Below are 16383 nucleotides of genomic sequence, written 5' to 3'. Positions count from 1 at the left end.
AGAGACACTTCAAATTACCTGAGGTACAGTCAGTGAATAAAGCCTTTAGGAGGCAGTTCTATACAAAGTTATGTGATAAACCTCCAAGACAGCTGGTTCAGTGACAATGCAAGGTGCAGAACCTTGCTAATAATAGGATATCATTTGTAGTCAGAAGCAACTTATTTAATTACATAGATCACCGATTTTCAACCTTTTGCATCTCATGGCACACACACACTAATTACTAAAATTCTGCAGCACACCAAAAAAATACATACTTTGTGCAAATCTGACCAAAAAAGTTGGTGTAATTTTGATTCATTCTCACTGGTTGGCTGGTGTCATTTTTTTCTTTTTTCTTTTTTTTTTAATTTGACAATCTAAGGGAAAAGAGGTCTGTGCCCCTGGCTAAATTGTCAGGTGTTTCATGTCTTAAAAATTCTTGTGGTGCATCTGTTGAAAATCACTGACATGGACCATCTCTGTAAGAATGTATAAGAAATTGGGAAGAATGGTTGTTTTAATTTAGAGTCTGGATTGATGGCAGACAGGCATGGAAAACTTATTATGTATACACTTTTATACCTTTGAATTATTACATAATTCAAAATTATTTCATTTATTATCTATTTTAAACATAAATTTAAATATAACCTCCAGTGGCTTTTCATCACTCTTAAAATACAGTCCTATTTTTTTTTTAAGCTCAGACCTTCCAGTTCCTATACAGGTGTGGCTCTGCTACCTCTCCAAATGTATCATTCCAGCCCCTGCTTACTTATTTCAGCCTTATTCTTGTCCACATTCCTACAGCCGGCAAGCTTTTGCCCATTTCAGGGCTTTTGCACCTACAGCCCCTCTGTCTGGAATCTTCTGACCTCAAGCCTTTGCGTGGCTTGCACTTTTGAATGAATATTCAGAAGGTCTCTGCTCAAATGTTTACTCCAAAATTACCCTTCCTCCACACCACCACTCTCTACCCCTCACCCTATTGTATTTCTTTCATAGCACTTATCACCACCTACAATTATACATTATGTATTTATTTTACTTGTTTATCTTCTGTGCCGCGCTGGAATGTAAGGCCCATGAGAGCAGGACTTTGTCTTGTTTTCTGCTGTATCCTGAGGGGTTAGAACAGTGCCTGGCTTATAGTAAACATTCAGTAGATATTAACTAAATGAAAAAAAAACATGTTTTAAATACAGTCTCCCACTCTGTTGCTTATCCTTCAACTTTGTGTTATAAAGACCTCTATTTGCAAAAATAATTTAAGGTAGTCAAATGTGTCTATCTTTTTCTGCTTTAACTCATGTTTTAAGAACGATTCCTTCTTGTTCTGGTCATTTGAAAGTTCCTAGTAATTTAAAGTTAGTATTTTTCATGTTGAGGTTGTTACTTGATGTGGAATATATTTTTGCATATGGTCTGAGGTTGAATCTAATTTCTCTGAATAGTCAGTTGGCCTAATCAGCAAAGATTGTTTTAATTGTTTTGACTGTACTTACTATAGGCAGAGTAATTTTAAAAGTCAGTAAATGGAACTAATACTGATTAGAAGAATTAGGAATTAGTGTATATTTTCCATAGTCACTTTATTTTATTGAATTCACACTTTCTGAAGAATTATATTTCTCTTGATATATGCCACCTTTCCATTGATAACAGTTACTGTCAGTGATACGACACTAAAAAAAAGTCTCTGTTTTCTGAATTTGTTTTTAACTAGGGAAGTATACAGACAGATGCCATGAAACTTGTTTCTTCCCAGCCTTCCAGGCTTTTAAAGAACAAAGCATTGCTGTGCAAGCCCGTCACGCAGACCAAGGCCATCTCTTGCAAACCACACACCCAGCACAAGGAATGTCAGACAGGTATGTGCTCTCCTTATGAAGAGAGTTCCTTTCCGGTTTTTTTTTTGTTTTGTTTTGTTTTTTTAAGAAAGGAAAAGAAAGTCATTAACAATTCCTTAAATGAGAAAATATTCATTAATTCTTGGATCATATGCTTTGAACATCTAATTTATTCCTTTTATAATAATTGTCATTTACATGTAACTAAATTGAATCCATTTATATATAATATATTCACACAAAGCATTATGTGCAGAGTAGACAAACATCTCCGACAGGTGTGCACTGCTGTTTTTCAAATGTATAGACAGGCTTTTATAGATACAACTTTTTAAAAAAAGCATTAGTGATTTACCCTTAGTTCTATCTTTTTTTTTTTTTAAACACTGTTGTCAGTTTCTAAAGGTATAACTGTATGTCTTGAGGTATTGGTGATCGGGAAAGTTATTTGAATTCATACTTGAAAAAGCTGTACACTGTTGCTCTAATCCATGTTACAGCTTTTAATCCCACTACCTTTATATTTTCAGTTACTTTCATAATTCTGCCCAAAGCATTTTTTTATTTTTTATTTTAATGGTAATTTTACTTCACTTACACTGTATTTAAAAGCTTAGTCTTTCAAAGAGTAATCATGGCTTTTATGAAGGGTACCTTTCTTTTATTTTTTCAAAGCATTTTTTTATTTTAAGATTTTATGTAGTTTTAGAGAGATGGGAAGGGAGGGAGAAAGAGGGAGAGAAACATTGATTGATTGGTTGCCTCCTGCACACCCCGAGCCGGGGACCTGGTTGGCAACCCAGGCCTGTGCCCTGACGGGGAATGAAACCAGTGACCTTTAAGTTTGTCAGTTGACATCCAACCCACTGAGCCACACCATTTGGGGCTGAAGGGTGCCTTTCTTTTGGTAGAGGTCAAGAAGAATCCCATTTTCCTTCCTCAGTAAATTTGATTGCTTTATATATTTCAGAAATATAAAAAAAATATACATGATACATTCTTTGTGTACATGAACTAATGTACACATTTCACTTGTGGAAGGTAGTAAAGGATCTATGGACATCTAAATGTGTGTGTTGCTGGCCTGTGTGGCTCAGTTGGTTGGAGCGTCTTCTTGTAACTGAAAGGTTTTGAGTTTGATTTCCAGTCAGGGCGCATACCTTAGGTTGTAGGTTCAATCCCCAGTCTGGGCTTGTACCATCCCCAGTCAGGGCATGTATGGGAGGCAACCAACTGATGCTTCTCTCTTGCTTCAGTATTTCTCTCTCTCCCTTTCTCATTAAAAGCAATGAAAAAAATGTCCTTGGGTGAGGATTAAAAAAAAAAAAAGCCCTAGTCTGTGTGGCTGAGTTTGTTGGGCACCGTCCTGCAAAGTGAACTGTCACAGGTTTGATTTCTGATCAGGGCACATACCTGGGTTATGGGTTCAGTCCCCAGTCGGGGTGTGCGCAAGAGGTAACCGGTCAATGTTTCTCTCTCACATCATTGTTTGTCTCCCTCTCCCTCTCCTTCCTTTTCCTTCTCCCTCCCTTTCTCTCTCTCTAGAATCAATAAAAGAAAAAAATTTTAAAAAATGTGTGGGTATGTGTGTCCTTATGCATTTTTTAAATTTCTATATTGGATTGTTTCCTATGTACTTATAGTACATAGTAGTAAACTATTATATATAGTATATAGTAGTAAACTATTTTTTCATTTGAATTGCATCAGAAACCATTCTACGTGAATATAAATGTAAATATACATTGAGATTCTTAACAGATGTGCATAGATTCCAGTGTATATAATACATATTTATCCCCCAAGATTGGATATTTAGGTTTCTATTAGTTTTTTAATATTATAAAAAATGTTGACTTAAGCTGTGTAAACGGATCTTTGTACACTTGTCTATTTATGTCCTTAGAATAAAACCTCTAATTATATCCTTAGAATAAAACCTAAGTAATACAATTACAGATTGAAAGGCTGTCATAAATTTTAAAAAATATTTTATTTATTTATTTTTAGAGAGAAGGGGAGGGTGGTATAAAGAGAGGCAAACATCGATGTATGAGAGAATCACCTGTCGGCTGCCTGGGGACCTCTTCTACAACCCAGACATGTGCCCTGACTGGGAATCAAACTGGCAACTGGCTGGCATTCAATGCACTGAGCCACACCAGACCAGGATACATTTTTGATATATTTCGCAAAATTGCTCTCCTGAAAATTTATATCAGTTTATGCTCTAACCATCAGTGTTTTGACACTTGATATTAAAACTTGTAATTAACCTTTTTTGCCCCAACTTTAATTTGAAAAAAATTCAGAAATATTGAAAATATAGCACAATGAACACCAATATATACCCTTCATCTAGATTCACCTAATGTTAACTTTTTGGAACATTTGTTTTCTCTTTTTTCCTAAACTTTTAAAAAGTAATTCCTTTTTTTTTTTTTTTTTTAATCCTCATCTGAGGACATGTCTATTGATTTTAGAGAGAGAGGAAGGGGGGGAGAGAGAGAGAGTGAGAGAGAGAGAGAGAGAGACATTTATTGGGACCCATACACACCCCTAACCCCCTGGCGATCAAACCAAGAACCTAGGTATGTGCCTTGACCAGGAATCAAACCTGCAACCTTTTGTGTTTGGGACAATGCTCCAACTGAACCACCTGGCCAGGGCAATTCGCCCTAATTCCAGTAATCTATTTAATATATTGTATTGCTAGATCATGTACCACATCTTACAGTTTTACTTCAGTCAGTGACCAAGCTTTGGACAAAGGAGAAGTTCTGTTTTCATTGGCATCATGAAAGTATTATATTTGTGTTTAAACTATAGCGTATTCCTTTGATAAATAGTAAAGTATAAATTTTAAATGTGTGGGGGAAAAAATAACAATTTATTTTTGAAAATAACAGAGATTCAAACATTTCATTCAGATTTACCTGTGCCTAATGGGAAAAGTGATGTGGAACTTGATTCTCCACCTGCAAAGAAAAGAAAAACAGGTTTTTTCCAGACTTATGATGTGGAATACTTAAAAGTTGGTTTTATTATCTATCCAGGATCAAAAGAAAGTTCACCAAGGCCACAATGTGTCATTTGTGGAGAAATCTTATCTGCTGAAAACATGAAACTAGCAAATCTTTCTCATCATTTAAAGACAAAACATTCAGAATTAGAAAACAAACCAGTAGATTTTTTTGAACAAAAATCTCTTGAAATGGAATGTCAAAACAGTTCTTTTAAAAAGTGTTTACTAGTTGAAAAGTCACTTGTGAAAGCTTCTTATTTAATTGCTTTCCAAATTGCTGCCAGCAAGAAGCCATTCTCCAGTGCTGAAGAGTTAATTAAACCATATTTAGTAGAAATGTGTTCAGAAGTTTTGGGTTCAAGTGCAGGAGACAAAATGAGAACCATTCCTCTTTCTAATAATACGATTGGACATAGGATTGATGAACTGTCTGCAGACATTGAAGATCAGCTGATTCAAAAAGTCAGAGAGTCAAAGTGGTTTGCCCTTCAGATAGATGAGTCTTCAGAAATCTCAAATATCACCCTTCTTTTGTGCTATATTCGTTTCATTGATAATGATTGTAGTGACATAAAAGAAGAATTATTATGTTCTTTTGAAATACCTTCTCAAATAACTGGTTTTGAAATATTTGAACTAATAAATAAATATATTGATAGTAAATCTCTGAATTGGAAACACTGTGTAGGTCTCTGTACAGATGGGGCTGCAAGCATGACTGGCAGATATTGTGGTTTAAGGGCAAAAATTCAAGAAGTTGCTATGAATACAGTGGCATTTACACATTGTTTTATTCACCGTGAACATTTAGCAGCAGAAAATTTGTCTCCATGCTTACATGAAATTCTTTTGCAGTCAGCACAAATTTTAAGTTTTATAAAGACCAATGCACCGAATTCACGTATGTTAGCAATTTTGTGTGAAGAGATGGGGTCTGAGCATGTAAATTTACCACTTCATGCTGAAGTACGATGGATATCAAGAGGGAGAATTTTAACAAGATTATTTGAATTACGACATGAAATTGAAATCTTTTTAAATCAAAAGCATTCAGATTTGGCCAATTATTTTCTTGATGAGGAATGGGTTGCCAGGCTGGCCTATTTATCAGATATTTTTTCACTTATAAATGAACTAAATTTAAGTCTCCAAGGAACTATGACTACACTCTTCAATTTGTATAATAAAATGGACGTATTTAAGGGAAAGTTAAAAATGTGGTTGAAGCGCACACAAGAGAATGATTATGATATGTTCCCTTCATTATCCGAATTCTCAAACTCATCAAGCTTAAATACGAGAAGCATTGCAAGCATTGTTTTTGAGCACCTGGAAGGACTTTCTCAAATGTTCAATGACTGTTATCCACCAGAAGAAGACTTGCGTTCAGGAAATTTGTGGATAATTAATCCTTTTATGAATCACCAGACTAGTAATCTCAAGGACTTTGAAGAAGAAAAACTAGCACAGTTATCTTCAGATTTAGGATTACAATCAGTATTTAAATCAATGTCTGTAGCTCAGTTTTGGATAAAAGCAAAGACAAGTTACCCAGAACTCCATGAAAGAGCAATGGCATTTTTATTGCCTTTTTCAACTGTTTATTTATGTGATGCTACATTTTCAGCTTTGACTGAGTCAAAACAAAGAAATCTGTTGGTTTCTGGCCCTGCTTTAAGACTTGCGGTCACATCTTTAATTCCAAGGATAGAAAAACTAGTAAAGGAGAAAGAATAGTAAATGCATATTGCTTATCAGAGCCTATAATCATGTTAAATTTTGTATAAGTATCCTAAAATATAATTTCTTAATGTGGATATGTGTTTTTGGTGATTAAATGCTTTAATAATTTTTCTCTTTTTGTTGAGGAATTTAATCATTGAACATTTATACATAATTGTATTAATTTTAAGAGACAACCATAGAGAATTTAGCTGTTTCATTGATTGATTGAATAATTAGGATTAGTGACACAGATATAGTTAATGAAAGGCCCAATTTCTAATGTAATAAATAGCACACCTGGTTGTTGAAACCGCTTGTCCTTTAAAAGCACCTGGGACATGTTAGTCTTCAGCCAGCCTGCCTCCTACTATGCAGCTGGTTGTGGGTAGGTAGAAAAAAAAGATTTAAGCAGCTTGGCTAACAGGGAGTGAAAGCAGCCTGAGATTCTGAGACCCCTGTAGGGCACCTCTCTGGCCCACTAGAACAGTGTTTTGCAACCTTTTTTAGAAAGGGCTAGATAGTGAATATTTCAGGCTTTGCAGGCCATAGGTGGCAACTACAGTACTCAGTTCTGTGGTTTATAGTGAGTATTTTAGGCTTTGCAGGCCATAGGTGGTAACTACAGTACGCAGTTCTGCAGCTGCAGCACAAAAACAACTGTAGACAATACACAGACAAATGAGTGTGGCTGTGTTTCAATAAAACTTTTTCCTTGTGAACATTGAAATATGTATTCATACAATTTTCCTATGTCCTGAAAGCTGCCTTTAAAATTTTTATCATTAAAAATGTAAACAAACAAATATTGTTAGCTGTGGGAAGGGAAGGGAGTCAAAAAAACCCCAAGACAGTTGACCAAATTTGGCCCAGTTTGCCCATCTAGGTCTAGACAGATTTCCAAGTAAGATCAAGTGGGCCAGGAGTGGCTGTTAGGGTTTTGTTCTGTGATAGCCTCTCTTCCCACAGCTGCAAGTGTTAACGGGGATAGCACCAGATGTTAGACCTTCGTCTTTTAGTTTGGCTAAGAAAAGAATTCAGAGCCAAGGAACTCAAAGACAAAAATTTATTTAGAAAGAGGGTAGAAGAAGTGAGCCAGCTGGTCTGTGTGGACTCGGGAAGCAAATTACAGAGGCAAAAGAAGGACTCTTGGAGCTTAGGACAAAGAAAGGCAAAGAAAATGTCCCTGGGGGAAAGGTGAGGGCATTCTAGAGAGAGAGAAGAGGGAACAAAGGGAGAAGAGAGAGGGAGAACCTGCTTGCTGGGTCCTTTGCCTTAAGGGCTTTTATCTGGAGGTCTCAGGGGAGGATCTCAACAGGCTATTCATCAGCTTTCCCAGAGTGTCTCCACTGATGGGTCTGCACCAAGGCAGGGGGGATCATTAGTCGTGGCAGCTGGTCCTGCTGTCATGCATTGTGTTGTCCTACCTGGCCTTGCTACTTTTCTGGTCCTGCTGCTGAAACACAACTGAGGCCTAGATGTTATGTCGTTTGACCCAAATACTGTCTCTGTGGTCAACAGACCCGAGGCTTTGTTGCTAAGCTTATCTGATGTGAGCCAGAACCTCATTGTCCTGAGGGCTTATTGAAGGGAGTGGTAATGCAAGGGAGTCCAACGAGGCTACTGTCCAGACCCCTGTTCCTTCCCTAGGGGAGTGTACCACATGATTGGCTATATCAGGGGAGGAAAGGTCAGGGGCAGGTCCAAACTGAAGGTCAAGGGGTCTAAACCACATGCACAGAGATATACTAGAGGAGGAAGTGTCACTTTGGGGGCAGGGTCCCACCCTACAATACTTGCGGTCCCAGTTTTGCTCATTGCTAGGCACCCGGAGCCCCAGCCCTGGATCATACCTGGCCTATCAGTCCTGCTCTTGCTTATGCCTGTGTAACTGCCTACTATATCACAAGTATCTGAATTTTCAAACACCTTTTATATTTTAATTTCAGATTAGAGGGAAAACAGGTTTCAGGCAAAGTAAAAAGAGCAATTTATTTTATGACTCGTTATTGATTTATTAATAATTTAATCTAATTTGCAAATAACTTTTTGAGCTCATACATGTGCCCGGCATTGTGCTAAGGCCTGTTACTGACCCAGAAGGCTGATGGCAGCGTTATCCCCATTTACAGAAGCAGACACTGAGTCCGCTGAGTGACAGCTCAGATGTCAGAGCTAGGGTGGCACAGGCAGGAATGAAGAAACCCTGGCCCTTTGATGTTAAGGGAGAGCTGCAAGCCACGTCCAGATACCCAGTTTTGACTCCGCCCTGCCTTATTGCCTGGGAGATTCCCTGAATTTAATGGGGCCCATTTAGTCGGTTAAGAGCCGAGTGGGCCCCAGTGTTCCCTTGGGCGGCAAATGCCCCTCCCATCCCCCCAGCCACCCCAGCAACCGGTACTGGGATAAAAGAGAGGGTGGTAACATCCCTGATCGACGAGAAAAGGGAGGCCCTAGCTAGCGTCCTCCGGGAGCCTAGAGACGGGAGGAAGTGAATAGGAGGCAGGGGCGGGTTTTCGCGGGCCGGACCCGGGGCGAGTGAGCCCGCCCTCTCAAAGGGCCTGTGCGGCCATGGCGCCTTTGCTCGGCGTGCTGCGCGTCCTGCTGGGCGGCTTCTTCGCGCTCACGGGGGCGGCCAAGCTCTCGGAGCAGATCGCAGCTCCCGCGTCGCAGCAGATGGTGAGCAGCGTGGCGTGGGTAGCGGGCGGATGGGCACCAGCAGTTACCCCGCCGTTACCCGGGCGCCCGGTGCCCCGTCCCCGTCTGCCTGCTCCTGTGCCCGGCTGACCCTCCTGCCTTCGGACGAGTTGGCGCTAGAGCTGGGGCAAGAGCGCTGGACCTTGACTTCGACGTTGACACCTTCCTGGGTTGTTTCTCTTCAGTTCTGTGGCTCTTCCATAGACGGAAGGGATCGGGCACATGTCCTTCCAGCTGAACATTGGTGGCCTAGGCAAAGCTAGAGCCGTAGAAGGACCCTGGCGGAGAAATACGGAATGGCAAAGGGACACGGCTCCTTCCCTGCCCCTTTCCCTCCTTTGCTGGAGTTCTTTGGAGCCTCATGAGGCAGGGCTTTATTAATCCCCGCTTGGCAGGGCAGGAAACCCACCCTAAGGGTGGAGGGGTTACACAGCTAGGCAGGAAGTAGGACCCAAACTAGACACTCTACTATTTTATAAACCTGAGAGCCCTTTTCTGGAGGATGGAGCCTAAGGGGGGAGGCCTAGAAGTTGCCCTTAGGCCGTGGGTCTAGTTCTAGCCTCTGGGGAAAGCTTTCTTGTTCTTATGCCCACCAAACAAGCCTCTCAAACAAGCCAGACTTGGAGGCCCCTGCTAGCTCCCTCTCCCAGGCCCTGATGCGCCCCATCTGTCCTGGCATAAGGTGGTGGGTTTGGGCAAGTTCATCCCCAGAGCCGGACAGCTTAGAGCTTCCTTGCATTGCTCAGTAGGGGAGGTAGTACTGAAGTGGGGAGCAGGAAAAGGTAGCCAGCCTGAGTGATGAAGTTGTGTCCCAGGATCAAGCCTGACTCTGCAAGATGAATCACCTTGGGCCCCCTCAGCTCCCCTGTGTCTACTACAGTAGGATCCAGGCTCCAGCATATGATGTATAAAGAACCTGTTTAATGAGCAACAGCGTGCCCTTTCATCCCCTCTCCCAACTCCAAATATACCCTGCATAGTACCTGAGAGAAACCAGGCCAGGCAGAAAGACAAACTGTGGATTCCCAAGGCCTTGCCTCTAGATGAGAAGGCCCAAGCCTTGCTTCCTCTAACTGGCATTTGGGACTGGTTAGAGTCCAATGAGAAAATCAGTCCATCTCTGCATGACCACCCAGCCCTTCTCCTTGGAGCATGAAGCCTGCTAACTGATTCCAAAGCTGAGCCCCGGAGGGAAGCTCTCACCTTTCCAGGCTGACCTGAGCCTGGAGTCGTAGCTCCTTTGTTGGGGAAGTTGATGTAGGCACCAAATGCCCCTCTGGAGCACCTGGGCAGTGAGTGGATCCTTGGTGAGTGGCTGACAGGTGTTCCCTGCTACCCCTAGAAAGCCCTGTTCGAGCAGTTTGCTGAGGTGTTCCCGTTGAAGGTGTTCGGCTATCAGCCAGATCCCATGAGCTACCAAGTGGCTGTGGGCTGGCTGGAACTGCTGGCTGGGTTGCTGCTGGCCCTGGGCCCACCGAAGCTGCAAGAGATCAGTAACTTTCTTTTGATCGTGCTCATGATGGGTAAGGGGGGGTGTCCATCTGGGCAGGGGAGAGGGGGACTAAGTCTTGGGGAGGATGATGGGAAGGCCTGGCTGTTCCTCTGTTCCCCTTTACTGTTGCCACTCTCCCTTTTTCTCGGGAACCAGGAGCACTTCCTGCTGCACTGCAGTTTCCATGGTCTTCAGACTAGGATGGGTGCTTTTCAGACCTCATGTACTGTAACACTGTTTTATGTCAATATACCTTCTACCTCATCAGTTCTGTTGGCTGTGTGGTATTGGATCATAAGGATGTATTGTAACCTAAAAGCTCCTATTGCTCTCACCTCGTCCCACCCCTAAGATGAGAGGACAGAGTAGCAGCTGCCACTTAACTTATGTGTCTAGCAGTTGGGCACAAGGAAGCTGAGCCCCCTGAACTGAGAGGCAGAGAGTTTCCCTGAGGCAAGAAGTCCTGGAGGGCCCCCCTCATAGCAGCTCTGCCCACAGGAACTGCTGATGTACAGATAGCTGCTGATTCAAAGGCCTGTCATGTTGGGGCACTTCTGGATCCCTGGCCTTGTGTCACCATTGCTGCCACCACTATCTCCTCTCCCCCAGCCTTGCTTTCCATCTCTGGAGCTTCTCTCACTTTCAGATCTTTCTTTCTCTTCCACCACCAACCCCTGGTCCTCCCTTCCTCCAGCAGGATTAAGAAAGGTGTTGGAGCAGGGAGAATTTGTTCCAAAATGCCTGCCTAGTCCCCTACCTGCCCTATTAGGTCATATTGTACCTGTTTTTTTTCCTTGCCTTCTCAGAGGGGTTACATTGTTCAAAAAGCTTCTGACGTCTGGCCCTGCTTTCTCCGGGAGGCCAGGGAGACAAGGGCAGCTAGGTCGGGGGTATATGTGGGGGAGCTTCGTGGGAAGACTTGAGCTGGAGTGGGCCAGCCTAGTCTGGAGGCCCCTGAGCTCCTGCCATCTCCTGGGTGCCCCCAGGGAACCTCAGAGACCTGACTTTCCATTCCAGGGGCTATCTTCACCTTGGTGTCTCTAGAAGAATCACTGATCACCTGCGTCCCGGCTGTCGTCTGCCTGGTGCTTCTGCTGATGCTGGATATCTGCCAGTACGCAGTCAGAACTCAGAAGGTGGTCACACCCACTGGGAAAAAGTCTCCAAGCACAGTCACAAAATCCTGAGAGTAGAGTGTCTCTTGCCTCTCTGAGCCATGCCACTATCATGGCAAGAACATGGAAGGACACAGAATCTACCACCTTGCAACCAATACAGTATGTCCAGGGTCAAAATATGGCCAGTGTCAAAACAGACATCTTGACTACCTGGCTCTGCTTTCTTTCTTGGACATCTACTGCTCTTTGGCAATAACTAGCATTCCTCTTATCAATTCCTTTGTATAGCTGTACCTTTTAACTTTTTTCTATACCTTTATATGGATTTTTGAAAATGAAATTTTTTATTTACATTTTAAAAATAAATTTTTATCCGTTTTTTAAAGCTAATATACTGTAACAGCATTCCATGCGTGTTTTACCTTGTTCATGTTAATGGCTGTGTAGTATTCCATTGTAAGGAGGTACTGTAAAGGACTTACTGAAGCCCCCACTGAGGAACATTTGGATTGTTCCTTTTATTTTTTTACTGTTATAAACCTCACAGTAAATCACCTTTGCATACTTATTTTTCTTTCCTAGAAGTGACAGTGCTGGTTCAAAAGGTGTGCATGTTTTTAGGGTTTTATTACTTACACATTGAATGTGGCAGAGTGTAACTGCTTCAGCCTGTGCCCTCCCGAGCCAAGCCACAGGAACTATTCCGTCTTGTTTCTTTTTATCTTGGGCCTTTTAGATTTTCAAAGGTAACAATGATGGGCATTGAGTCATCATTTTATAGGACTTTACACGGCCAGACTGGTGGCGAGGTGGGGCACGCAGTGCAGTGCTCCTCGGACACCTACATGGAGGCAGGGGACAGACGGCTCCTCGGGACGCTGCCAGGTAAAGCGCTCCTGGAAGCCGGGGATGAGTCCCAGAGGCCCTAGCGAGTCAGGAGGAGGTCTGTGTGTGGCAATTCTCAATGGAACACAGTACCAACCCTCTTCACACACACACACACACACACACGTCCATGAGTACATCGATATGTAGTAGTGCAGGCATACTGCATATATAGAGTGTCAAAACAATATGGAAGCGTTCACTCACATAAGAGGTCCAGAGATAACATAGCTTCTGGCTCAGTCTTGGGTCATTTGGCCCCCTTGTGATGACATTACTGATTGAGGTTTTTTTCAACTTTGCTGCTTTCACTCTATTGGCTACTGCCTTCAGGACCACCTAACACCCCAGGTGATAAAAAAGAGGAGGAAAGCTCTCCAGGAAGACCCCTAGATTTCCCCTCACATCTCACTGGTCAGGGTTGTCACATTTCCATTCCTAGACCGATCACTAGCAAGGAAAATGGAATTACCATAATGGACGTCAACTAGGCAACCCACACTGGTCAGCAAGGGAGGGGGCTAGAAAACGGTTTCTGCCACTTACTAGCTTCTGTGCACAATAGTAATGGGCAATACTTCTTAGAGTTGCTGCGAGAATTTAGCAGGGTAAAGGGCTTACAGCGGTGCCTGGTACATAATAAGTGTTCAGTAAATGCTATTATTAAATAGTGGTCTGTTCTACAGATGAGGAAATGGACTCAGGAAGCTTAAGTGCCTATGTGTCAGGCCTGAGACTAGAATTAATGCCTGATTGACTCCAGAATGCACTTTCCACTGCTCCAGCTGCCAAAGTCGGACGTGGGCAGGCATGGCACCTCTGCTCTCTTCAATTCGATGGTACTGGGATGACCCGTCCAATGTGATTCAGTCTGCCTTGCTTTCCAGAATTGCTCCTCTGCATGGACATCTTGAAGTCCATGGAAGCAGAGCCTGGAACCCCTAGCATCCCAGCCTCTTCCCATCTCCACCTCTTCTAGGATGCCACCACGGGGCTGTCTCCAGCCAGGACTCTGAGTAAAACCTCTCACAGCTGGCATTAGATTGAGGGTCCTGTTTACTAAGTCTTGGTTTGTGAGCTGGTTATTTGCTACATACCCACCCCCCCAAGCCTGGCTATAGGGCCCACCCAGCAGCTGCGGAAAGGCAGGGAGCTAGGAGAGTGGGCGGCCAGCTAGTGTGGAGGAGCAGCTGGGAGTGACAGCAGCAGGCGTATCTTGAGCTCCCACAGTAACTCCTCCGCCCAAGGAGAAGCCAGGCCCTAGGAAATGTGCCCCCCAAACTGCAGCTGAAACCTAAGGCAGATAAGCACAATGGCATTGAGCTGCCAAGGCTGCCTTATACTTTTCCATCTCCGTCCCCCGCCCCTCCCTCTTGCCCTGCAATGACACTCCCTTCCCTTGGGGTCCTGGCTGCACCCCACAAACGCAGCTCACAGCTGCCATGGGTGGGCCCCAGCCCCCTCAGCTGCTGGGCCCAAACTTCATGTCCTGTCCTGGGATTAATCTGTTGATGGGAGGGTGTGGAATGTGTGGGTGGGAGTGGATTCTGTTTTATCTCAGCTCCTTAAAGCCAGGCCCCAGGGCTCCAGAGAGGGCTGCAGCAGCCAGAACAGCAAGGGGTTAGAGAGGACTGATCTGGTGGGATGACAAGGGGGCTTCGGGGTGGGAAACTGGCGACTAGAGACAGGGTGGACCCGGCTGAGAGAGTGAGCCAGAAAGGAATACATTCACTCAGGGTTCCATGAGGGATTGGAGCCTGAGCGGTTCAAAGGCAAAAGTACTGCGATACAAATTTTGGTATTGGAGGAACCGAGTTTTGGGGCCCCCTCGGAGTTTGTCTATGTGTCCAAAGGAAGAACAGGACATTGGCTTGTGCACTCACCTGCCTTGGGGGGAGAAGAGGAATACGCTCAGATGTCTTTGTGTTGTTTTCTTGCTCAGGGTGTCGGTGTCTCTAACGCCGTGCGTGTGCCTGTGTGGGTGTGCACAGTTATCTGTGTGCTGCCTGGAGGGGAAGGGAGCTAATGGTTATGAAGTACCCCCCCACTGTCAGCCACAGTGCTCAGAGTTTTACTTATGTTTCCTCATAATCCTCCCAAAAACACTGAGGTGGGTATTTTAATCGCCATTTTACAGCTGAGAAAACAGGTTCAGTGAAGCTGAGTAATTTGCCCAAGGTCACATGGCAAGAAAATGTGTGTATCTAGAATCTGCTTGATTCTGGGGCCTGTGTTCTTTTTTAATTTTTGGCTTTGGTTATTTAATTATTTATTTTTTAAATTGAATTTATTGGGGCACCACTGGTTAACAAAATTATACAGATTTCATGTGCACAATTCTACAACACATCCTCTGTACAGAAGGCCTGTGTTCTTTTTGCGTTGCTGTCCAGTGTTTTGAGTCAGATCCAGGACTTCTTTGTGGTCAAAAGGCAAGCGGGGAGCACATAGGCTGGAATGCCTGAGAGTTGTGAGACCTTTTCAGCTCTGTCCAAGGTACTCCAGGCAAGCCCCAGGGGAGGACCTTTACCAAGACAAGTCCAAGGTCACTATACATAGGTCTGCCGTCTGGATCAGTGCATCGTAAGTCTGGTCCTCCACTGATCTGGATGGCTTGGGCTCTTTGTGGGAAGTGTTCTCTACAGAACCTGCAGGTGGCTCAGGCTTGCTCAGGCTGACGGCACATGCCTGTGCCCCCGCATATCTGAACCACTCTCCCTCTGTGAGGGGCATCTCCACCCTCTCAGGCACCACGTTGGAAATTTCCAAGCTGTCTGGGACTTCTGCCTCTTCCTCACTTCCCACAGCTTGTCAACAATCCCACTCAACTTCAAATAACTCTGGAGTCCATCCCTTCCTCTCCATCCTCCCTGGGTGCTGGGTGAGCTCAGTCCTCATCCCCTTTCACATGCCCAGCTAGGACTGAGGAAGAGGGGACTGGGGTTGGCGAAGGTGGCAAGCCTCTGCAGTGACCTCTTTCTCTTCCTAGTCCAAGGTCCGAGATGAATAGCAGAGCCGGGGCCCCGGGGGTTGGCAGCTGCAGCCTCTGGGATGACCTTGCCTGCTTCATGTGGTGGCCACGGTCTACACGTTGGCGCTGGGCCCTGGGGCTGCCCGCCAGCATGGCCACCCTGGCAGTGCCCATACTTGGCTGCAGGCGCCTGGGCCAAGCCCTCCATCTCTACCTGCTCAAGCTGGCCCTGGCTCTAGCTCACCTAATACCTGGAACTGGTCCACTGGCCTTTCCCTGAGACCACCTGCTGTGCGCCTGGGGCTGCCTACTACCTGCCCACCTATGCGGCCATAGCTTTTGCTATGGTCATCAGCGTGCACTGCTGCAGCTCGATCAGTGCCCTGGCTTCAGGCCCAGGGTGGCCGCCCGGCTTGTGCTGCCCTGCTGGGTACTTGTGCCCCTGCCTGGCTGGCCTGGCTGGCCTGGCTGGCCTGGCTGGCGGGTGCCGCGCTCTCTCTGGCCACACTGCTCGTGCTGCGCGGGGGATTGGACGGCGCAGAGCACTGCCTCCTGCACGGCTGGGCCCGCGCTGGCCTGGTCAGCACCACCGTGGCCTTATTCGCGTCTTTCTTCATGCTGGTGCTCATGGCCTACAT

At 44.5% G+C, this 16383-nt stretch overlaps 2 protein-coding genes across 2 annotated transcripts in view; both read left to right on the top strand.

Annotated features, from left to right (window-relative positions):
* Positions 1-6597, top strand: part of ZMYM6 (zinc finger MYM-type containing 6) — a 40438-nt gene extending 33841 nt beyond the window's left edge. The window contains exons 15-16 of the mRNA XM_054571945.1: positions 1712-1856; positions 4766-6597. Coding sequence (XP_054427920.1) covers positions 1712-1856; positions 4766-6597 — 1977 coding nt within the window. The remainder of the gene's footprint in view (positions 1-1711; positions 1857-4765) is intronic.
* Positions 6598-9153: 2556 nt separating this feature from the next.
* Positions 9154-12174, top strand: TMEM35B (transmembrane protein 35B). The gene is made up of 3 exons (XM_054571546.1): positions 9154-9261; positions 10622-10802; positions 11789-12174. The coding sequence occupies exons 1-3, from the start codon at positions 9154-9156 to the stop codon at positions 11956-11958; spliced, it is 459 nt and encodes a 152-aa protein (XP_054427521.1). The 3' UTR covers positions 11959-12174.
* Positions 12175-16383: the final 4209 nt, after the last annotated feature.

Source organism: Pteronotus mesoamericanus, unplaced genomic scaffold, assembly GCF_021234165.1.
Source record: "Pteronotus mesoamericanus isolate MK-2021 breed Mesoamerican mustached bat unplaced genomic scaffold, CSHL_Meso_final contig_221, whole genome shotgun sequence".
NCBI classification, from domain to species: Eukaryota; Metazoa; Chordata; class Mammalia; order Chiroptera; family Mormoopidae; genus Pteronotus; species Pteronotus mesoamericanus.
The sequence above is the reverse complement of the archived record's forward strand: the minus strand, read 5'-3'. Positions and strand labels throughout refer to the sequence as shown.

Excerpts from the sequence above, each read along its gene's own strand:
- TMEM35B (XM_054571546.1), top strand. The coding sequence starts at position 9,154 with ATGGCGCCTTTGCTCGGCGTGCTGCGCGTCCTGCTGGGCGGCTTCTTC. Across the intron at positions 9,262-10,621 it reads CTCCCGCGTCGCAGCAGATG|AAAGCCCTGTTCGAGCAGTT; the intron begins GTGAGCAGCGTG and ends TGCTACCCCTAG. Across the intron at positions 10,803-11,788 it reads TTTGATCGTGCTCATGATGG|GGGCTATCTTCACCTTGGTG; the intron begins GTAAGGGGGGGT and ends TTTCCATTCCAG.